The sequence below is a fragment of the Manis pentadactyla genome, chromosome 3, assembly GCF_030020395.1.
Source record: "Manis pentadactyla isolate mManPen7 chromosome 3, mManPen7.hap1, whole genome shotgun sequence".
NCBI lineage: Eukaryota > Metazoa > Chordata > Mammalia > Pholidota > Manidae > Manis > Manis pentadactyla.
This window is the reverse complement of record NC_080021.1, coordinates 133,432,652-133,458,060: the sequence shown is the minus strand read 5'-3', so window position 1 is coordinate 133,458,060 and position 25,409 is coordinate 133,432,652. Positions and strand designations below refer to the sequence as shown.

Genomic DNA, 25,409 nt, shown 5'->3' with positions numbered 1-25,409 from the left:
TGTGACTTCTTCAGTTTCTTTCATCAATGTCTGACAGTTTTCAGTATGCAGGTTTTTTACCTCCTTGGTTAAATTTATTCCTAGATATTTTATTCTTTGTGATTGTAACAACTGTCTTAATTCTCTTTCTGGTAGTATATATAATCTTTTGAAGATTTCACATGAGCAACATTGTGGTTACTACAACAACCTATTATCAAGACCCCACCACATACCCCATTATAGTCACTGTCCATCGACATAGTAAGATGCTATAGACTCACTACTTGTCTTCTCTATTCTGTACTCCTATGTTATGTGTGCTAATCATAATGTCCCTTAATCCCCTTATCTTTCCCTTCCCACCCACCCTCCCCAGTTCCTTTCCCTTTGATAACTATTAGTCCATTCTTGGGTTCTGTGAGTCTGCTCCTGTCATGTTCCTTCAATTTTTGCTTTGTTGTTATACTCCACAGATGAAGGAAATTATTTGATACTTGTCTTTCTCCGCTTGGCTTATTTCACTGAGCATAATACCCTCTAGCTCCATGCATGTTTGTTGCAAATGGTAGGATTTGTTTTATTCTTACAGCTGAATAGTATTTCATTGTGTATATGTACCACATCTTCTTTATCCATTCATCTATTGATGGACACTTAGGTTGCTTCCATATCTTGGCTATTGTAAATAGTGCTGTGATAAATATAGGGGTGCATATATCTTTTTGAATCTGTGATCCTGTTTTCTTTTGGTAAATTCCTAGGAGTGGAATTCCTGGATCAAATGGTATTTCTATTTTAGTTTTTTTGGGGAACCTCCATACTGCTTTCACACAATGGTTGAACTAATTTACATTCTCACCAACAGTGTAGGAGCATTCCCCTTTCTCTACATCCTCACCAGCAATTGTTGTTCTTTGTCTTTTGGATGTTGGCCATCCTAACTGGTGTGAGGTGATATCTCACTGTGGTTTTAATTTGCATTTCTCTAATGATTAGCAGTCTGGAGCATCTTTTCATGTGCCTGTTGGCCATCTCAATTTCTTCTTTGGAGAAGTGTCTATTCAGATCATCTGCCCATTTTTTAATTGGGTTATTTGCTTTGTGGTTGTTGAGGTGCGTGAGCTCTTTATATATTTTAGATGTCAACCCCTTATCATATATGTCATTTATGAATATATTCTCACACACTGTGGGGTGCCTTTTTATTCTAATGATGGTGTCTTTGCTGTACAGAAGCTTTTTGGTTTGATATAGTCCCATGTGTTCATTTTTACTTTTGTTTCCCTTGCCCGAGGATGTATGTTCATGAAAAAGTTGCTCATGTCTATATTGGAGAGAGTTTTGCCTATGTTTTCTTCTAAGAGTTTTATGGTTTCATGATTTACATTCAGGCATTTGATCCATTTCAAGTTTACTTTCATGTATGGAGTTAGACAGTAATCCATTGTCATTCCGTTTATGTAGCTATCCAGTTTTGCCAGCACTAGCTATGTATGTCCATGGGTATCCTGCTGCTTTTTGGTGGAATGTTCTGTTGATGTCTGTTAGGTTCATCTGTTCTAATGTGTTGTTCAGTGCCTCTGTCTCCTTATTTTCTGTCTGATTGATCTGTCCTTTGGAATGAGTGGTGTGTTGAAGTTTCCTAAAATGAATGCACTGCATTCTATTTCCCCCTTTAATTCCGTTAGTATTTGTTTCACATATTTGGGTGCTCCTCTATGTTGGGTGCATAGATATGTATAATGGTTAAATCCTCTTATTGGACTGACCCTTTTATCATTATAAAATGTCCTTCTTTGTCTCTTGTTACTTTCTTTGTTTTGAGGTCTATTTTATGTGATACAGGTACTGCATCTCCTGCTTTTTTCTCCCTGTGGTTTGCATGAACTAACTTTTTCCATCCCTTCACATTAGTCTGTGTATGTCTTAGGGTTTGAAGTGAGTCTCTTGTAGGCAGTCTATAGATGGGTCTTGCTTTTTTATTCATTCTGTAAATCTGTGTGTTTTGATTGGTGTAGTCAGTCCATTTACATTTAGGGTGATAATTAATAGATATGTACTTATTGCCACTGCAGGCTTTGGATTTGTGTTTACCAAAGGTTCAAGGGCAGCTTCTTTACTATCTAACAGTCTAACTTAACTCACTTATCTATTACAAATACAATCTGAAGATTCTTTTTTTCCTCCCTTCTTTTTCTTCCTCCTCCAGTCTTTTTATGTTAGGTGTCATATTCTTTACTCTTTGTATATCTCTTGACTGACTTTGTGGGTAGCTAATTTAATTTTTTATTTGCTTAGTTATTAATTGGTGTGCTTCCTTTACCGTGGTTTTATTTTCTCTGGTGACAGCTATTTAGCCTTCAGAGCACTTCTATCTAGAGCAGTCCCTTTAAAATACACTGTACATAGTCTGTGGGAGCTAAATTCGCTCAACTTTTGCTTTCTGGAAATTGTTTAATCTGTCCTTCAAATTTAAATGAAAATCTTTCTGGGCAGAGTATTCTTGGTTCGAGGCCCTACTGTTTCATTGCATTAAAAATATCATGCCACTCCGTTCTGGTATGTAAGGTTTATGTTGAGAAGTCTGATGGTAGCCTGATGGGTTTTCCTTTGTAGGTGGTCTTTTTACCTTGTCTTGTTGCTTTTAATACTCTATCCTTGTCCTTGATCTTTGCCATTTTAATTATTGTAAGTCTTGGTGTTGTCTTCCTTGGGTCCCTTGTGTTGGGAGGCCTGTGCACTTCCATAACCTGAGAGACTATTTCCTTCTGCAGTTGGGAAAGTTCTCAGCAATTATTTCTTCAGACACTTTTTATCCCTTTTTTCTCTCTTCTTCTGATTCACCTATAATACAAATATTGTTCCATTTAGCGTGGTCACAAAGTTCTCTTTTAAATTCTTTAATTCCTAGAGGTCTTTTTCTGTCTGTGCCTCAGCTTCTTTGTATTCCTGTTCTCAATTTTCTATACCATTTACTGTCTCCTCTACCTCATCTTATCTGCTTTTAAATCCCTCCATTGTATGTTTCATTTCAGCTACTGTATTTTTCAATTCATCTATCTGTCTTGAGTTCATTTCTTAGATATTGAATATTTTTCTTTAAGTCCGTTAGCATGCTTATGACTTTTAGTTGGAATTCTTTTTCAGGAAGATTGGTGATTTCAGTTTCACTGAGCCCTTTCTGGTGTTTGAGGGATTTTTGAATTGAACAAGATTCTTCTGCCTTTTAATAATTCTTGAGCAATGGTGGGTGTCGCAGGCAAGTGGTGCCAGTGCCTGCTAGTAGGACAGACCACTTTTCTGCTTCTCAGTTGCAGTGCCTGCCTTCGCTGTCAGGGCCAGTCAGCCACATGTGCAGGGAGCAGCCTCTGCGTTAAGCCAGTTTAGTTGCCATAGGTGGGGCTGCTGTCCAGTTGGCCTGCAGCAATGGTGGAGGCAGGATGTTTTTGCACAGGTGCTGGAGGGGAGGAAGGAGCAGCAGTCTACTTATTGTGGTGGGGGCCCATGGGGCTGTGTTACCAGCCAGTCAGAGGCTGTGCCTGAAGCTTCTGAAAGTTCCCAACCTGATGGGCTGAGTGTGCCAGACAAATTTGTCCATCTGTTCCTTCTCCTCAGCAGCAAGCTCTGTGTAATCCTTACCCCTTTAGAGTTCCTCTCACTGTTGGGAAATCTCTCCAAGCGCCCACCTTTCCTTTGTCCCAGAGCAGCCGATTGTGGGGATCCATTCTCCACAACTGGCTGGAATCTCAGTCTCTCCCTGTCTTCGGCCTAACTTTGCTTTCCAACCCCTATAATCTCCCAAGCACCATGCAGTGTGGGTTTGTGTTCCCTGAGTAGATCTCCAGGGCTGGGTATTTATCAGTGCTGTGCTACTACTCCCTTCCCACCTTGTTTCTCTTCCTCCCACAGGTGAGCTGGGGTGGGGAGAGTGCTCCTGTCCCACCAGGTTGTGGCTTTGTTACTTTACCCTTTTCCGTGAGATGTTCTCTTCCCAGATCTATGTTGGCTGATGCAATCCTATTTCTAGTCACTCATTTAGGATTAGTTGTGTTTGCTGTATTTTTGTATTATATGTGGTTTTGGGAGGAGATTTCTGAGAAATCTTTTTTTTCCAGAGTTCCTTCACATTTTTTAATTGCAGTTTTTTTAAACCATTGTTTTGTTAGATACGAGTTCTCTGTACAATAATGTTGTTTGCACATTTTTATACCTGTGCAGTTCTCAAGATATTTAATAGCACAGCCTTTACTTTTCCTAGGGTGGTTTGAACACTCAGTCCAAGTACTGGAAAAGTAGTTATGAACAAAATACAAAACCCAAGAAAGGACACTCAGTTTCTTGGTTTTATTTTTGCTTAACATATCTGAGCCTGGCTGCTGGATAAAACCAACAACCCAAACATCCCACCCTGTGCCAGTGTGCTCAAACAATTCTTGGTAAGATCTCTTTTCTAGACAAATACAAGTAAAGAGGTAGCCTGGGAAGATAGGAAATCTTAGACGGCTACCCTACTTCACCTAAACACCATGGAAAAAAAATCAAAGCCTACCTCCATTAGTAAAGACTGACTTCTACCATTGTTGTGCAGTATCAAGGTACCTGTCCTTGTGATCTCAGAGGACACCTATATGAGAGCTAAGATTTTCACTGTTGACTAACATTAAAAAAATGGCCCCAATCCCTCCTATGTGGTGTTAGTAGAGGTCAAATGGAGAACTTGCATGTCGGACCTCACCCAACACTAAGAAACAATATCTTCCTTTCCAGCTGCCATGGTGTCAGAGGAAGCCTACCAAAATAGAATAGAATATAAAGAAGACCCAGAATCTCGTAACATAATGCCTGCAATGTCCAGAATGTGATTGATAATAACAACAACAGTGTATGAGGTGATTATAGTATATGGATAAGTTAGTGATTGTAGTACAAAAGGATGACAAGGGCCACAGGAATAATACTCTGTTATAAGGTGCCTGGATTATATGTGAAGTGGCAAAAAGGAATTGGTGGGGAAAATAAAGAACAAATGCAATGAATAGAGAAGATACAAAACTTTAATCCAGTTAGATCAGTACATCACTATAAATGTGAATGGTCTAAGGACATCAAGTAAAAAAGATTGCCAGATGGAATAAGAAAGACAGGACTCTATGCTGTCCTCGATAAACACTATAAATAAAAAGTCTCAGGTTAAAAGTAAAGAGAGATAGAAAAATATACCATGTTAGCACTAATGAAAAGAAAATTGAAGTAATTATATTAATTTCAGACAAATTATACTTCAAACATGCAAGATTACCAAACATTATACACATTACTAGAATATTATGTACTGATAAAGGGTTTCTCAGAAGACATAAAAATCCTAAATATTTATGTAACTAAAACAAGAACTTCAAAATGCATGATGCAAAAAAAAAAAAAAATAGAACTGAAAAAAGAAGTAGACAAATCCACTATTAGGGTTAGAGCCTTAAAGTGTGCTCACAGTTTTGATGTGTCAAGAAATTCAGTAGAGATATAGAAGGCCTGAAGAGCACTGTCCAACTTGGGTGTACTGCCTTATACCGCCTGTTCCAAAAACAGAACAATACACATTCTTCTGAAGGATACATGAAACATTCACCAAAGTAAAACACATTCTAGGCTAGAAAGTACACTTTAATATTAAAAGTGTTGAAATTAATGTTTTCAGTACACCCAGAAGTAGGGAAGTACAGAAACATAGCTGTAGTATTTCCAAATATTCAGAAATTAACCAGCAAACTTCTAAATAATGCATGAGTTAAAAGGTCACGAGAAATTTTTGAAAAAGAATTTTAAATGAAAATAAATTTGTGAGACAAGCTAAGCACTGAGAGGTTAGTTTTAATAGCATTAAGTGCACATAATAGAAAAGATGACCTAAAATCAGTAACCTATGTTTTCACATTAGAGTACTAGAAAACGGAGAGAAATTACGTGTAAAGCAAATAGGAAAATTAAATAATAGAAACTGGAAATCAGTAAATTGATGATAGCAAAACAATAGAGAAAAATTAACAAAATGAGTTGAGAAGGTCAGTATATTAACTCTAGCCAGGCTAACAAAGAGAAAAGAAGCATACAAACTTCTAAGTGTACTCTTAATGAAATACATAGCACAAGTAATCTTCACCTATAAAAGAAACTAAGTTTAACATTTAAATTTTTCTTAAAAAAGAAACTGTCAGACACAGATGATTTCACCAGTGAATTCCACCAACCTTTTAAGAAATAATACCAACTTATATACAAAACTCCCAAAAAGTAAAGAGGGAATAACTCCAAAAAATTTCATGAGCTCAGTATTATTCTAATAGTAAATGAGAAATGTATTCATGGCTGATATGACTCAAATTGTTGAGATGTCATTTTTTTCAAATGATCTACAGATTCAAGACAATAATGATCTCAGGAATTTTTTATCAACATTCTAAAATTTATATGGAAAATCAAGGGCCTGCAGTAGCCAAATAAATCTGAAAAAGAAAAAGAAGACTAGTATTTCCCAATTTCGAGGCTTAGTATAGACTTGTTATAATTAAGACAATGTGGTACTGGTAAAAGAATACTTCCGTTATTCAGTGGAACAGAATGGAGAGTGCAGATAGATCCACACAAATATAATCAAAATGAATTTTGACAGAACTGCAAAGACAATTCAATGGAGAAAGGATAGCCTTTAACAGAAATCACTGAAACAATTGGATGTCAATGTTTTTTAAAAATCAACTTAAAAATAGTCTTCATGTCATACAAAAATTAGCTCAAAATAGATCACAGGCCTAACTGTAAAGTGCAAAACAAAAACCTCTAGAAGCTGAAAACAGGAGAAAATCCATGAGATTGGATTCTTGATGAGTTTTTACATACAATACAGCAGACGACCCGTGAAAGAAAAAAGGGATATGTTGGACTTGGTTAAAATTAAAACCTTTTTTTCTAACAAGTGGGAAAACATCAAATTAAAAGGCTTCTGCACAGTGAAGGAAACCATCAACAAAACAGAACAGTAACTTACTGAATGGGCGATTATATTAGCAATTGATTCCTCTGACAAGTGGTTAATATCCAAAATCTAAGAAGAACCTCAGCTCAACACCAAAAAAAAAAAAATTTTAAAGGGGCACAGAACCTGAATAGACATTTTTTCAAAGAAGACATAAAGGTGGCCACTAGACACATGTAAGGAGTTTCAATGTCACTAATTATCAGGAAAATGCACAATGAGACACCACCTCACACCAGTCAGAATGGCTATACAGAAATACAAGAAATAACAAATGTTGGCAAGGATGTGAAGAAAAGGGACCCTTATGCAATGTTGGGAAAAAAAACTCTGCAGTGGTTCCACAAAAAATTAGAAATGAAAATACTGTACCATCCAGTAATTCCACTACTGGGTATTTACCTGAAGAAAACAGCACTAATTCAAAAAGACATATGAACTCCTAGGTTCAGTAGAACATTATTCACAGTGGCTAAGATATGAAAGCAACCTAAGTGCTCATTGGTAGGTGAATGGGTAAAGAAGATGTAATATAGACACACACACACATTGGAATATTACTCAGCCATTAGAAATGCCTGTTGTGAGAACATGGATGGACCTAGAAGGTATGATCAGTGAGATAACACATAGAGTAATACCATATGATTCGTCTATATGTGGAATCTTAAAAATGAACAAAAAAGACAGAAGTAGATTCATAAATACAGAGAAAAAATTGGTGGTTACCATAAGGGAGGGTATGGGGGGTGGGTGAAATAAGTGAAAGGGATAAAGAGGTACAAGCTTTTAATTATAAAATAAGTCATAGGGATGGAAAATACAGCATAGGGAATATAGTCAATAATATTGTGATAACTGTATGGTGCCTGATATTAACTACATATATGGTGAGCTTTTCATAATGTATTGTCAGCTTACTATGTTGCACACCGGAAACTAATGTAAAATCATATATCAAATATACTTCAATAAAATTTTTAAAATTTAAGGATTTGTTGTAAAACAATGTTATTAAAAGTATGAAAATACAGGCCATAGACTGGGCAAAAATAATTTGCTAATCAAATACCTTATAAAGTACTGGTACTCAGAATATACAAAGAACTCTTAAGACTCAACAATAATAGAGAGTGATGTCAGCCAAATGGTAGGGTAGGAACTCCAAGCTCTCATTCCCCTATAGAAACTACATCAAAACAACAAAAAACTGGTTGAACCAGCTTTTCCAGAAGTTCAGACATTGGAAAATGAAGTTTTACGGCAGCCAAGCGAACACAATTGAGAAAAAGCTATCTTCAAGATGTAGGAAAGTTTTGTAGTGTGTATTCACCCCTTCCTACCCTTCCCAGCACAGTGGTGATCTTGTTCTTGAGCAGGCAGCAGCCCCATTCCCAGGTCCTTGAACCAGAAGCAGCAGAACATACCTTACTTGCAAATTGTGGTGTTTGCCTGTTCTCACCCGTTGGAAATACCTTGTGAACTGACTCAAAGTGCTTCTCTGTTTAACAAAGTAAGGCAGGCAGGAAAAGTGTCTGGGGTAACAGATTGTAACTGGGGGTATACAGTAGAGTATCTAAACCCCAGAGTAGAAGCTGGGGTAAGAATCTTGAAAGTTAGGATATTCAAAGGCAGCTGAGCAGGTGGGGAACTTTAGAAAGCACACATATGCCTAGGCAAAACATATGCTCAAAAAACCCGAGAAGACTTTAAGCTTTCTCCTTGGGCTAATTCCTTGGCTCAGAGCAAACCCAGATAAGGGTGTGTGCCCAAGAATAGAGTCAATTTGCAAAGTCTAAAGATGTAGTTCTTTTTCTTGTTTTTTTTTTTTTTCGGTTGGGGGTGTTTGTTTTACCTCCTAACATTCAAGGTAATCTGTGTCAAAACATTAGCTGGCTATGATCTAAAGGACCAGAGACTTCAGTGATTACACACTACAAACAGTTGACTTTGTAAAAATAGTTTGGAAAAGCCTCAAAACAGACTTCTGTAACCACAAACAATTTTTTTAAAAGAAAGCTAGAAATGATCATTTGATTTCCAGAATTGTTACATTATATTGCCCTATTTTCAACAAAAAGGCCTACAGAGAAATAGGAAAAAATGGCTCATTGAAAGGAACAGAATACATTAATAGAAGCTGTCCCTAAGGAAGCCTAGACATCAGACTTATTGAACCTTTTTAAATATCTGACCATAGAACTAAGAGAAAACATGCAAAAAGAACTAAAGGACATCAGGAAAACAATATGGATAAACTTAGAATACCAGCAGAGAGAGAAATAATTTTAAAAAGCCAATTCTGCAGCTGTACAGTAGCTAAAATAAATATTCACAGAGAGGGCTTTCACAGCAGATGTCACCAGGCAGGAAAAAAGAAAATCAGTCACCCTGAACATAGAACTTGAAATTACCAAGTCTGAGGAGAAGAAAAAGAATGAAGAAAGGTGAAGAGAGAATAAGGACTTGTGGGATACCATCAGAAGGAACAACAAACACATACTGGGATTCCCAAAAGGAGAAAAGACAGGAGCAGAAAATTATTTGAGGAAATATTGCCTGAAAACTCCCAAGTTTTATGACAGACATGAATCTACAAATCCAGCAAGCTCAACAGACTCCAAATAGGCTAAGCCTAAAGAGACCCAATCATGGCACATCATTTGTCAAAAGGCAAAATCTTTAAAGTAATGAAATGACTCTCACATAAAAGCAATCCTCAATACAATTATTATCCAATTTCTCCCCAGAAACTGGAGACCAGAGGCATTTGGATAATATATGTTAAGTGCAAAAATAAACCATCAAGTGGGAATTCTACAGCCATAAAACTGTCCCTCCATTTGAGGGAGAAATTAACATTCCCAAATAAAATCTGAGGGTATTCATTACTACTGGAGCTGCCCTATGAGAAATGTTAAAGGTAGTCTTTCAAGTTGAAATGAAAAGCTGCTCACTAGTAACTTAAAGGCATATGAAGATAAAAAGATCTCCAGTGGAGAAAATACATGGACAAATAGATAAGCTAGTATTTTAATTTTGGTTTATAGCTCCATTTTTTACTTCCTTCAAAATTCAATAGACTGAAGCATTAAAATAATCCATGTTATTGAACTCACAGTGTACACAGATATGACCAGTAACATAAAGGTAGAGGATGGAGCTTTAGAGTTTTTAATGTTGAGATTGAGGTTAAGTTATATTTTTATAATGTTATGATGTTATATGCAACCTTTATGATAACCACAAGGAAAATACAGGATATACACAAGCAGAAATGAGAAGGAAATCAAAATGTACTAGAACAAAAATAGCTGATAATGGCAGTAATGGATGAAATGAAAGCAAAGAAACCATATATTTATGGAAAACCAATAGCAAAATGGCAGAATTAAATCATTCCTTGTCAGTTATTACTGTAAATGCAAATGGATTAAATTCTGTAAAAAGGCAAAGACTGACAGTGATTTTTTTTTTTCTTGGTTGTAAGAAGATGAACTTTATTCCACTCCTGACAAATAATTACATATTCTGAATTAGTGTTGCTCAAATGACAACATATATTAATGGGTTTAATCTTTAGCTATTAGAAAAAACTAAATCCATGTTATCTAAGAATACATTTATATTCATTAACAAATACAATTTTGGTCTAAGACATTAAATCTGAACACCTGAATGATTTTTAAACTTAAGAATGAATTTTGAAAAGATGACACAACACTACTGTCTACAAGACACAGTTTAGATCTAAAGACACAAATAGGTTGAAAATGAAAGATGGGAAAATTCTGTGCAAATGAGTAGGCATGGCTATATTAATATCAGACTAAATAGTCTTTAAGTCAGACAGTGTTAAGGAGACAAAAAATGACATCATATATTGATTGATAAAAGGATCATTCACCAAGAAGATAAAACTATTGTAAACATATATTCTCAAAAACAAGAGTCCCAAATTATATGAGGGAACCATTAACAATTGAAAGAAATAAACAGTTCTATAATATTTCAGTATCCCACTTCAGTAACATATTGAACAACCAAAATAAAGGATTTGAATGACACCATAAACAAGTTGAATGTTACAGACACATAGAAGATGACACCAAACTACAGCAGAATACACATTTCTCTCATGTGCAAATGGATCATTCTCCAGGATGACCAAGAACAAGTCTTAGTACATTGTAAAAGATTGAAATAATATGTATTATCTGTTCTGATCATGATTAATCAAAGTAAGAATTAACAACAGAAGGAAAAATGAAATATCACAAATATATGGAAAATAAACCTTGTTTCTAACCAATGAGTCAAAGAAGAAATCATGAGGGAAATTAGAAAATGCCTTAAGAGGGTGAAAATGAAAACATAACATACCAAGATTCATGGGATGTGATGAAAGTAACACTAAAATGGAAATTTATACATTAAACCAGAAAAAATATCTCAAATCGGTAACCTAATTTTACACCTTAAGGAACGGGAGAAAGCAAATTAAACCTAAAGCTAACAGAAGGAAGGAGATAATAGAGACTAGAAGAGAGAAAGAAATGTTGTAGAGAAAATCAGTGAAAGCAGAAGTTGGTTTTTTGAAAAAATCAGCAAAATTCACAAACTTCAGCTAGATACTATAAGAAAAAAAGGACTCAAGTTACTAAAATTAGAAATGAAAGTAGAGACAAAATAGCTTCTACAGAAATAAAAATAATTAGAATACCTTGAGCAATTGTATGCCAACAAATTGGACACGGATAAATTCCTAGAAATACATAATCTTCCAAAACTAAATGATAAAGAAACAGGAAATCTAAGTAGATGTATAAGCCATTTCTAGTACTAGTCTCCAGTAAAAGGAAACAAAGTTCCTTGGAGAAATGGCTGATTCTAGGGCTGGGACGTGGAACATACAAGGTGAGTGTGGGGGATTGTGAAGAGATGCTCAAAACAGAACGGTGGTATGTCATAGGAGAGAGGAGCCAGGCCGAGAGAGCTCTCGGCAGCCAAATCTGAAATGATTTGAGCAATAAAGTAAGGTAGTGTTGGTTTATAACCCAAAGTATAAAATATCCATATGTCCATATTGATATAAGTGGTTGATTAAATAAATGGAGAGAATAGACAAATCTAATGCAGAATTCCTAATAATGCATGTTTATTCCACATGGAGTTGGATCATAGTTCCCCACCCCTGTAGAGGGCTGCGCCTAGTAGCTCCCTCCTAAAGAGTACAGTACGCACAGTGGAGTGGGGAGAAAGTGACTTTACAGTGGAGAATCCTGGCGAGCACTACCTTAACGAGGTGATCCAGTTTATCATCAGTGATGCATCGTGTTGGTAGTGTGAGTGTGTACCCTTGATGAGATGGGAGAAAAACAGGAGTCCCTTTACCTCTGTGGTCTTCCTCCCAAAAATACAAACCCTATTTTTAACTATGAGAAAAACATTGGACAAGCCTACACTGAAGGTCCTTTTACATTGTCCTCTAAACTGTCGAGGTTCAAAAACCAGTCATATCACCTACAGTCTAGAAAAGCCTAGGGCAAGATTGCAACTAAATGTAATGTGGTATCCTGGATGGAACTGTGGAACAGAAAAGAGATCAAGGAAGAAAAAAAATCTGAATAAAGTAAGGATTTTACTTAATAATTGTCAATAGTCATGACAAATTTGCTAGTAATATAAGATGTTAACAGTAGGGCAAATTAGGTGCAGGTACAGAGTAATTTTCCTTTTCTATCTTTGCAATTTTTCTGTGACTTTAAAGCTACCTTAAAATTAAAAGTTCACTTAAATATCCTTAATGCATGCACATAGCAGCAGAATGGAGAAGAAAGATGAAAAAAAAGTCACTGAGCTTTATGATAGAACAACAGAAATGGCTCAATCATTACAGACAAGAGACTGAATAAAATGAACAGGTCCTTGGGGGGACTATGGATCTACAAGAAAATCGCTTAACATTTGTATCCTTAGAGTCCCAAAAGGAATGATGAAAAAAAATTCTAAGAAATAATGGGTGAACATTTACCAAATTTGGCAAAAGACATTATACCTACACATTGAAGCTAGGCGAGCACCATACTGTATGAAACCATGTGAAAGGAATCCATGCCAAGAACTCCATGACATTCAAGCTTCTGAAAACTATAGGCAATAAAGTCTTAAAGGCAGCTGGAGAAAAATAATACCTTATAAGGGAAAAACAATTTGAATGTATTTGTGAGTTTATTGTAAACAGCATACAGTTGGGTCTTTTTTTTTTAATATGGATGTGTTCTATAGATGAGGGTAGGTCTTGTTAGTTAATATTGTTCAAGTCTTCTATGTTCTTACTTATTCTGCATCTACTTGTTCTATCAATTATTGAAAAAGTACTGTCACAGTGCAGCCATAATTGTGGATTTGGTTATTTTAGTTTTATCACTATTTGCTTCATTTATTTTGAAGTAGTATATAAGATGGAACAACATTTAGGATTATTTTGTCCTCTTGAGGAATTACTCCCTTTATCATTGTGCAGTATTTCTCTTTATCCCAGATAATTTTTCCTTTCTTTTGAGTTTTACCTTGATACTAATATAGGCATTCAGAGTTTCTTTTTCTTATATTTGCATGGTTATTTTTTTGTTCCTTTTACTTATAACTTATCTGTGTTTTTATATTTAAGGTGGATTTCTTGTAGACATATATTTAGGTCTGCCTTTTAGCATTTGATAAACTGATAGCATTTTTCTTCTGCATGAAGAATTTCTTTTAACTTTTCCTATGATACATATCAGTTGGTAATAAATTATTTCAGCCTTTATTTGTCTGAAACATCTCATTTTTGCTAAGTATAGACTTTTGGGTTGACCTTCAAGTACTTTAAAATTATTACTTCACTGTCTTCTGCCTTGTATAATTTGTGATAAGAAGTAGGCAGTCATTCTTATCTTTGTTTTTATGTACATGTTACGTCTTTCTCTGTCTAAGATTTTCTCTCTTTATCAGAGATTTTCAACTTTTTTATTATAATGTACCTTAGTTCAGTTTCTTCATGTTTCTTGAAATTCATTGAGTTCTTGGATCTGAGGGTTTATATGTTTGAACATTTGCCCATTATATCTTCAAATGTTTTCTTAGTTCTTCTGAAATGGTAATTACTCATGTTTTAGACTACTTGATATTATTGCATAGATCACAGATAACTCTGCTGATTTTTTACCAGTCTTCATTCACTGTGAGCTTCTTTCATATTTTTCATTACATGCCTTAAGGTCATCAATTGTCTTGTCATTTATCGTCCCTTTAGTTTTGTCTGTACTCTTATTATTAAGCCTACTCCATGTTTTCTTATTTGTTTGGTTTTCTCATTTCATTTATTTTTTCATATTTGGAATTTCAGTTTAGAACTTTTAAATAAATTCCCTTTTCTTATCATGTTCGTGTTTTTCATTGACTTGAACATATGGTGTATATTTGCTGTTATAATGGCCTTGATTATTATTTGTTTTATCATATGTTATTTCTGTTACCACAGATTGTTTTTTTTTCCTTGAAAAGAGTTATATATCCTTACTAGTTTATAACTAGTAGATTTTTGGATGTTACAAATTTTGTTAACTGCTAGTTTTGCTGAATTATTTTTAATCTCTTGGAGCCTTTTCTAAGATGTAGTTAAGTTACTTGGAATTAATTTTAATCCTTTTAAGGATTGCTTTAAGCTTTGTTGTGCTGTATTCTGAGCTCAGTTTAGGATTAATTTGGCTCCTCTGCCAAACAATAAATACTCTTCTGGTTATTCTACCCAATTTTTCTACCCTCACTGGTGGAAACAGAACTTCTTACCTCTGTGTTTGCTTTGGTAATTTTTCAGCATACTTTTTTTCACTGGTCATTCCCCCACCTTGACTGTTTTTCTCACATGCTTGCACAAGTTAAAATCTCCAGTTTTACCAGTATAGTTCTTTCATCTCTGTTATTTTATCCTACAAATTCTAGTTGCAGTGGTTTCCTTAAAATCCAGTACTGTCACATAAACCTCAACTGAGTCAGCTGCACTTTGTTTTGCTGCTCTGTTTTTGTGCTATGGGTTGAAAACTCAGTAAAAAGTTCACGTCATTTGTTTTCATATTCTCACATATCCCTGTCTGCACTGCCTATTGTCTAAAGTTTGTAAAGACCATTTTATATAGTTTGTATACTTTTATAGATATTTGATATGGAGGGTAAATCAGTTTCTTTATTCCATTATAACCAGATTTGGAAGTCTACATGAAACCTCTTCTTTGAAACACAGATATTGACTATTTTAGGATTTAATGTTATTTAGGCTTGTGATTCAAGGGTCTTAAGTAGACTGATCCTTTATGAGTGCAAGAAAATGTTTTTTGTCATCACTTCCCCACAGAAAAGTTCCAGTGAGCACCTTCAATGAGGTGCTTCTAAAACTGTACCTTCCCTCTCATTTAGAAACAGTGAGACCTATGCAGTTAACTCAAGTGCTATTATTTCCGGTTCATAGGGTGCTGCTTTACAAAACCAGAACTGATCTTCACATTGGAACACGGAGAAGATCCATGGTTATTAAAAAAAGAATTTCCAGGCAGAAGTTCTCCAGGTGAGTTACTGAATACTGGCAGAGGTATCCAAGAAAGTAAAATCCAAAGTGATCAGCTAGAAATGAGCAGTTTGAAATGTTTTTCAGCACTCTCCTTTCAGAGGCCTTTATTTTGAAACTGTAGAAATAATAGATCTAATAAAATGTGGAATGGGGACAACTAACAAAAGGAATGGATTGTACGCATGATGATATTCTCATCTTTAAAAGACATGCACTAAGTATACATTTGAAACTGAGAAATTAAGAATTGGATTTGTACCTAACAGTAAAAAGATGAAACACTAAGAAAGGTTAGTAAAGCAACTAAAAGTGGGAGTGAACAGATCAGAAGAGAGAAAGGAACCACTAATTTTATCACTGTATAATAATGAATTACTAGGTATCATCTAAATAAATAGGTGATTAAGGAATGATAAAATGTAATTAGAAAGGATAGCCTCTGGAGCAAAGTGCAATCTTCCTAATTGTTAAAAGTGAGTTTGATAGAGCAAAGAAAACAGACCTGTTACTGGAAAAGTTTCCTATAAAGCTGTATCAAGAGTCCCCAGGACCACCACCAGGTTCATGAATTCTCTAGTACTCTGCATGTAGTCATGCTCATATGTAAGTTTTATACAGTGAAATGAGGAATACAAAGCAAAATCAGCAAAGAGAAAAGGGGCAAAGTCCGGAGGAAACCAGGTGCAAGCTTCCAGAGATGCATAGCAGTGAGTGCGACAACACATGTGAAATGTTCTCTACCTGGAAAGCTCATTAGAGACTAGATTCTTTGAAACTGTTTTGACATCTAAGTTCCCAGACGCCAACCAAGAGCTAATCTTGCAAGCAAGCCTTTCTAAGGGTAGCACTCTCAGGACTGCTGTGTTAACTCTTTTCTGGACAAAAAGAATTTCTGTGCAAACACACTACATAACAGAGTAAGAGAAATATATCTGCCATATCAACTAATGTAAATGGATTAAATTCACCTAGTATGAGAAAATGCTGTCAGATTGTATCAAAGAGATATGCCCAAAAAATAATTTAGAAAGTTTGAAATACAGTCATGTATTGTTAAGCCAAAAGCATAGATATAACTCAATATTTATTTCTCTAATACTTAACGTTCAGTTTAGAACAAAAACAGGTGAGTGACATTTTGATTAAGCTAAAGACAGTTTTTAAAGGCTATATAATAAAGTTTTGGGTATTAGTGCACCAAATAAATTGTCAAGATACACAAAACAAAAAACCCTCAAGAATTGCAAGGAGAAATAGGAATATATCAGATATAGTAGACCTTAATATGCCTCTCTAATCTCATACGAGAGCCAGTAGACTCTAGAATAGTGCTCAGCAAACTGTGGTCCATAGGTCAAATCCTGCCTGCTGTCCCTTTTGTAAAAACACCATTTAGGGGAAAACAGCCATATCCATTCACACTACAAAGCAGAATTGAGTAAATTGCAACAGAGATTATGTGACCATCAAAGCCTAAAACATTTATTCTCTTGCCTTTTATAGAAAAATGTTACCAACCTTTGGTCTAGAAATTATAAAAACCTTATTTCATATACTGAATCTATTAAATGTCTTTCAAAACTCTATCCTGAAAAAAATATTCCTTTTTAAATGACCTTAGAACATTGATGAAATAAAAAATTATTTTAGGCAGACATCGAAAAATGCCACGAAGTAGAAATGTTATTGTTCAGTAACACTATAAATTACAAATAATCTGAGAAAAATTGAAATCCCTCTAAAAATCAGTAATGGACACTTTTTTTAATTAATTATTTTTTTAATTAAAGTATCATTGACTACAATCTTATGGTGGTTTCACCTAAACAACACAGTGGTTTCAACATTCACCCATATTGTCTTCACCCCCTCTATTGCAGTCACTATCAGCGTAGTAAGATGTTATAGAGTCATTGTCTTCTCCATGTTATACTGCCCTTCTCTATGACCTCCCTCTATTGGAATACATACATTTTAAAAGCCTGGTTTATCAAAAAAGTAAGTCAGAATTACACAATATACAGAAAAAATTTTAAATGAAATGTTTTTTTAGAAACTTCTTGGTTACAGATAAAGCAGTACTTAGAGGAAAATTTTTAGTCTCATACTTATTTTAGAAAGCAAGAAAGTTGTAAAAAAAGTGGAATACATAATAAAGATAAAACTATAATAGTATAAAATATAAAGCAAAAGGTGATTCTTGTAATAAAAATAAATAAAATAGCTAACCTCCACTAGGAAATGGAAAGAAAGCACTATTACTCATTTTATGTTTTGAATTAGATTCCCACTTCTATAATGTAATCTTGGAATACTTAAGGCAATACTCTATCTCTTCGTTTTGTAAACTCATAACCCACTTGATGGATGTGTCAAAGAAAATGAGACTGTGCCAGATAACATTTAGTTATGACTGAGCTCCCTTCGTCACCTGGATTATAATCTCCCAAAAGAATGGTCTCCTTACTCTTCTGTACTCTGGTATGTATCATATATGAGTATTTTTAAAAAATGATTGGTTAATTCACTCAGAAAGGACTTTTTGAATCATCAGGTTGGCATTGATCACAGTTTTTTTATAGACTGCAGACTTAATTTATATTACAGAGGGTGCAAACAATTTCACAATGAGGGTTTTATTTGGAAAGGTGAGCAAAGCTGCATTAAATATATTTTATACCATACAAGGTGCTGTTGATTGAAAAGTGAACCATTATTTTGGGTACAAAAAAGAAAAGATGCTGCCCTCTTAAGTATGGACTTAATTTAAGTATGGACATCAATTTTAAGATGCCTCCTGAATTTTAAGTTTACCTTAAAAATCATTAGTCACAAATGAGTGGTCTCTGTCCTTGTTAAAATGAATGATACAAGCAGAAACTTCTTTCACATTTTAAAATAAATGTTGCTTTCTGTTGTTGCTGTTATTGTTAAATCTGGGGAAAATAGCTTTACCCTGCCTGAAGGGCATCTAGATTCTAATAGTTCTAAGACTAGAATGGAGGGTAACTTAGGGAAAGAATGTGAGTGTAAAGTTATGTATAAATAAATCATTTAATGGGGACTGGTATCCTGTCAAGTTTAGAGAAGACAATATTGTGGACTAGTGGGATGGTAGCTAGAACATGTAACAAGCATGCAATTAGTGTAAACCTTTCTTTCCTCGAATCACATCACATAAACCATCTATTTGTATTGAAGGCAGTGTATTCAAGGCCTTTGAACATGTAACAAGCATGCAATTAGTGTAAACCTTTCTTTCCTCGAATCACATCACATAAACCATCTATTTGTATTGAAGGCAGTGTATTCAAGGCCTTTGAACACTTTTAGCATAGGCCTGACATTTTGGTAGAAGTGTGGGTAGGAACAGGGCAATAATGGTTAAATATGCACAAGAAATTTATGGTGAGTAAATATAAAGGGTACTTGTAAAGTATCTAGGGAACAGTGGAAACATGATCCTTAAGGCTCTTAGAGTCAATAAATGCTAGATATTTTGAAAAACAAATGGTAAATAGCATTAAGGATTGGTCAGGGCCAAAACTTGTTTTGGGGAAATGAGTGAGTAAATTGGAAAGACTTGGTGACTAACAGATAGTTACCACTGAAAAGTCACCAGAACCAGGTTAGAGTGATGACTCCAGTATGAGTGGAAAAATTATTTTAATTCCCATGTTTTCTCACTTCCACTGGAAATGAGAGAATTAAATTATAGTACATAAGATGACTTCTTTCAACATGAGGAAGTTGGTGCCGTTATAAGTTAATTTTAGTGTTGATAAGTGGAATGGAACAAATGGAACTCCAACTAGAATCACATAGACTAATGGTTATTCTATATTGTAATCTATAGTTCTCTAAGACCCTAGACTCCAGCCTAGCCTAGATGTTCTTCCCTAATACAAACTCAGATAAGCCCACTAAAAGCCATTCTCTATTGGTTTTTGTTAATCTCTTTAGTGCCATAATCTTTGTTGCATTCTCTATTTTTCTGTCCCCAAGATACAACACTCAAATATATCCTTCATTCTCAGTTGTTCCTTTACTTTACATTTTCTTTAACAGTTTTGAAAATTATGCTTGAAAATGCTGAATAGACTTATATTTCTAGTTTCCTCTTTTTCTACTACAAAAAGTTTCTTTTTTTAACAATAATACCCTTGAAATTACTTTATTGTTTGAAAACTGAGTAAGAAACCAAGAAGTCAAATACATAATAGGGCATGTTTATATGATTCCCATTCCATAGGAAATATGTTAACTATCATAAAGTATTTTTAATTTTCTCCTGTTTTAGAAGAATCCCAACCTGATCAATTCTCAGAGAAGAACCTAGAAAACCAAGGAAAACATTTGTGGCAAGTTTTATTCACCAACAAAGCATTGACTACAGAGCAAGAAATTTTGGGAAAACCATGTAACCTGGCCATAAACATTTTTCCTGCAAGATCAGTGCCATCTAAATTTAACACTACAAGACCTTACTTGTGTCTCAGCTCACTGACCTCACACTGTCAGTGTTCAAGAGAGAAGGCTCGTGAACTTAATGTATGTGAAAAATGGCTCCTCAGTATTAAGGAAAGCAGAAGTAAAACTGGAGAGAAACCCTTTATTTATAGAAAAAATGTGAAAGCCTTTATTCATAAAGCGGAAGATGTTCCACATCAGACAATTCAGACTTTGCAGCAAGCATTTGAATATAATGAATGTGGAAAAGCTTTCCTTAAAGAGACCTCCCTCAGTTCATCTAAGAGTACCCACCGAAAAGTGAAATTACATAAATTCAGTAAGTCTGGGGAAAAACAATGTGATAAATTAACACTGATAGTCTCTCATGGCAGTAATCCAGAGAAGAGTTACTGTGAGTTTAATGAATATGAGTATACTGAAAACAAAAATAATTTGAGTAGGATCACTCAAAGAACTGACCCAAAAGGGAAATCTTTAAGCCAAACATCACACATTAGAGAACATCAGAAAATTCATACAGAGGTGAAACCTTTTGAACATGGAAATAGTTTCCACCATAATTCAGCCCTCCCAGTGCATCAGAGAACTCACATGAGAAACAAATTCTCTGATTATGACACATGTACCAAGACATTGGGTTACCAGTCAACTTTAAATGTACATCACAGAACCCACATAGCAGTAAAAAGCTATGAGTGTAATGAATGTGGAAAATCCTGCTCTATGAATTCACACTTAATTCAGCCTCAGGAAAGCCACACAGGGGAGAAACCCTATGAATGTCATGAATGTGGGAAAGCTTTCAGTGAGAAGTCACGTCTAAGAAAACATCAGAGAACTCACATAGGAGAAAAGCCCTATAAATGTGATGAATGTGAGAAAGCTTTCAGTGCAAAGTCAGGCCTTAGAATACATCACAGAACTCATACAGGGGAGAAACCCTTTGAATGTAATGAATGTGGGAAATCTTTCAACTACAAGTCAATCCTCATAGTACATCAGAGAACTCACACAGGGGAGAAACCTTTTGAATGTCATGAATGTGGGAAATCTTTCAGCCACATGTCAGGCCTAAGGAATCATCAGAGAACTCACACCGGAGAAAGACCATATAAATGTGATGTATGTGGGAAGGCTTTTAAACTGAAGTCAGGTCTAAGAAAACATCATAGAACTCACACAGGGGAGAAGCCCTATAAATGTAATCAATGTGGGAAAGCTTTTGGTCAGAAATCACAACTCAGAGGACATGATAGAATTCACACAGGGGAGAAACCCTACAAATGTAATCATTGTGGGGAAGCTTTTAGCCAGAAATCAAACCTAAGAGTACATCACAGAACTCACACTGGGGAGAAACCCTATAAATGTGATGAGTGTGGGAAAACTTTCAGGCAGAAATCAAACCTCAGAGGACATCAAAGAACTCACACTGGGGAGAAACCCTATAAATGTAATGAGTGTGGAAAAGCTTTCAGTGAGAAGTCAGTTCTAAGAAAACATCAGAGAACTCACACAGGAGAGAAACCCTATAATTGTAATCACTGTGGAGAAGCTTTCAGCCAGAAATCAAACCTCAGGGTACATCAGAGAACTCACACAGGGGAGAAACCCTATAAATGTGATAAATGTGGGAAAACTTTCAGTCAGAAATCAAGCCTTAGAGAACATCAGAAAGCCCATAGGGAATTAAACGTATAAAGAATATGGAAAAACTCTGAGCTGGAAATCAAATCTCACAATACAAAAGAGAACACATAGGAAGAAACCCCTATGAATATAATAAACACTTGAAGTTTCCTCTGCAAGATGCCAAACTTCAAGCATCAGAGAACTTATACAGGAGAGAATTCTTGGAATGTATTTTTCAGGGGCAATCTTTTATCCAGAATGCAGTCTTTGGGGATCAGAAAACTCACTCAGCAAAGAAACTCTGTAAAGATAGTGGATATGAGCTCTACTCCATGCACTCAGTCCTCAGAAAACTCACACTGCAGAAAAGCTCTGGGAGTGTAATGAAAATGTGAAAAATTTGTACCAGCAATCAACACTTATGCATCAAAGAAACCACAAGTGAGAAAACTGAGTATTATAAGGTGTGTGGTAATGTTTCATGAAAAACATACAACAGAAAATACTTAGAGGCTAGAGACCTCGTAGTATGTCAACACAAACAAAAAATGAGGTAATGGATGTGAGGAATCCTTTTACTACAAATCTTCAATTTGACTTACACAGGGATAATCCAGTATGTCATATGACTATTAATTTTTCACCAATAACCATTTCCTCTTCTCCCTCATGGCACACTAGTCTAAACTTATTAGCCACTCTGTATCCAAATGAGTCATACTAGTAACCTTTGGCTAGTGGAATTGGGGGCCAATGACAAGTCTCACTGAATATGTCCTTCAAATTCTCTGTGTTCTCTCCTGTCCTTTATCAGAATGGAGTGTAGATTACCCTAGCAAAACCATGGGGCTCATGCACAGACAATGGGAAAGTACATTATGTAATGAAACAGGGTCATAGCATGACTGGAATGGAGTTGTTTCCTCTGTATAGACAATTAGAGTTTTTGCAGCAAAGAAATAAACTTGTTCTCTGCTGAGCTTTTATAGCTTTGGGTATAGTTAATGCTGATATATACTTAACGAACCCTCAGTTAACAAAGTCTATTAATATGATTTCTGTAGACATCTGACTTCAACCTTTGTCAGAACCATACAGGAGAACATCCTGAATTACAATAGTTCTTATCCACAACTCTTCCTCATCAGTTAGGTAAATATTAGAGGAAGAAATCCAGAATTTCATTGTAGGAAATCCTTTAGCAAAACATGATATCTTGTTAAATATCTGACAATTGAGTTGTAAATGTATGAAAGTTTTCAACATGTCATCAAACTTTAATCCCAGAATATGTCATAAGGGGAAAATCTCAATTTGAAAAAGGTAAGTAATAGCTTTTACTCAAATTGCCATATTAAAATTATTTCATATATTATTAAAATATTTAAGGAAATATACAATATTAATAGACATCCACTAGAATAAGCTTTAAAAGAACCAGAAAGAAATTGCATAAACTGAATAGCATTGAATGTATATGAATACCTTCTGAGTTCTCGATATGACTTTGTATATGTGCATGCCATTTAACAGGTACTTGTTTTATATGTGTATTGGAACTCAACTTCATTATAATAGTATTATGTTCCCCTTGCTTAGAACTATTCTGACAGTACATTTTTCGCCATGTATAACAACAAATAACCTTTTATAGGAATCATCTACAAATTTAGAATCCCACACTACATTCCCTTTCTTCTGCTGCTTTCTGACATGTGATTATAGGGAAGGACATTGTCACTAAATTGTCTCTTTTCAAAGAAGGCAAACAATGGTTTCTCTATGTTTTCATCATCTTAGGGTCACCAGTACATTAAAAGTGTATACATTAAAGCATATACACACAGATAGACACACACACAAAGATAGATAATAGATAATCTGCAGTTTCACTTATTATTTCCTCAGAGGTATCGAGCATACTGATGAGCCCTTTGAAGGCATTTCTCATGTTACTGTTTTTATTTCTAGCATTTAAAGTTTATTATAATTTATATATCTCTGCTGAAATAACCTGTCTAATCTTCCATATTGTCTAGCTTTTCCATTTAGGTCATTCTATATGGTGTTTGGCATTCTCTTTCTCAATTAAGCAACTTCTTGGGCTCTTGTTTCTCCCTGGAGCCACCTAGATGTCCAGACTTTGTGCCCTGCATTCTCAGATGAATTCAAGAAGGGTTCATTTAAAGGCTGCCCAACTGTTTTCTTCTTTTACAGATAAGAGCAAAGCTCTTTCCTGCTCTCTGCTTATCTGACCTATAACTGAAGGTTGTCAGTTGGTTTTGGCCAAATGTTCCAGGGTAATATGATGGGAAAAGGATGACTTTTTTCAGAAAAGGTGATAAAATAAATGCACATTGATTTTTTTCAGTGCACCTTGATGTTTACACCATAATTAAATATTTATTCAAAATAAATTATAGACTTAAACAGGAGAGCTAATAGTACAAATTTTGATAGAAACCAGAAAAAACTATAGTGGTACATTGAGACAGATTTTTAAATGCATGAAACATTAAAGCAATAGAGAGGTTGAATTTATTAAAATTTAAAGTGTCGGCTTTTCAGGATTTCAGTATGAAAAGGAAAATCATAGATTGAAGAAAAATGTATCTGACAAAGGACTTATATCCATAATATGTAAAGAATGTTCATAATGCAATAATCCAACCCAGTTAAGAAGAAAGGAAGACTGTGGAATAGGAGGTCACTGGGATAACTTCTAACAGAATGCATACTGAGGATGCAATTACATCTAGTGCAACTCTGACAATAACCTGAGGATTGGAAAAACAAACCTTCTACACCTGGTGAAAAAGACTGCATTGAGAAGGGTAAAGGAAGAGATCCATGATCAATTGGGATGCAAGCCCTTCCTCTGTCCTGGCATGGGGGGAAGGCAGGAATGGAGCACAAAGGAGATAAACACCCAGGAACTGGCACATCTTGCCCTGGGGATCTGCTCCAGGAAGATGAGTCCCCATAGCACTAGGTTTAGAAAATTAACAGAGCTGGATGCCTGGGAGAGCTGGAGGGCTGTGGAGTGCCAGTCTTTCACTTGTGGAGGACCAGCATGCTGTTGATTACTGAGACACAACACAAAAGCAGCAGTTTGGAAAGAGACTTACTAACTTAGGGAAGTATGCTAGAGGCAGGGATCTGAGGGAGCTCTCTCCAGAGAAGAGCTGCTGGATGCTGTTTGCCAGCTCTTCTTTAGATGAGCTAGCTAGATGCCTGCAGGAGCCAGTTCTGAAATTCTGATCTACTACACTAGCTCTGCCTCAGCATTCCCCTGCGCACTTGCCCCAGCCAACATGCAAAGGCCAGTGATAGTTGATCAGCCATTGCTGGCAGCCAGGCAGAGTGTTGGCCTAACCCAGAAATCACCAACAGTGCTTGTGCCTCAGCCATGACAGGAGGGTGCACACAGCCCACACGGGGGATAGCCCTGGAGCATCTAGATCTAGTGAGTACATAAATCCACTACTTTCAAGACCAGGAGATATAACTGATCTAATACATAGAAACAAACAGAGAACCAGACAAAATGAGGCACAGGAATATGTTCCAAAGAAAAGAACAAGAAAAAGTGCTAAATGAAATGGAAATAAGCAATCTACCTGATAATTCAAAGTAATGGTTATAAAGATGCTTACAACCAGGGAAAAGAATTGATACTGTCAA

General features: G+C 35.5%; 1 protein-coding gene across 1 annotated transcript in view; it reads left to right on the top strand.

Annotated features, from left to right (window-relative positions):
- Positions 1-25,409, top strand: part of ZNF782 (zinc finger protein 782) — a 103,833-nt gene that overhangs the window by 39,332 nt on the left and 39,092 nt on the right. Inside the window, 2 exon segments of the mRNA XM_057498475.1 lie at positions 15,522-15,617; positions 19,921-21,790. Of these exon segments, the coding sequence (XP_057354458.1) occupies positions 15,522-15,617; positions 19,921-21,790 (1,966 nt within the window).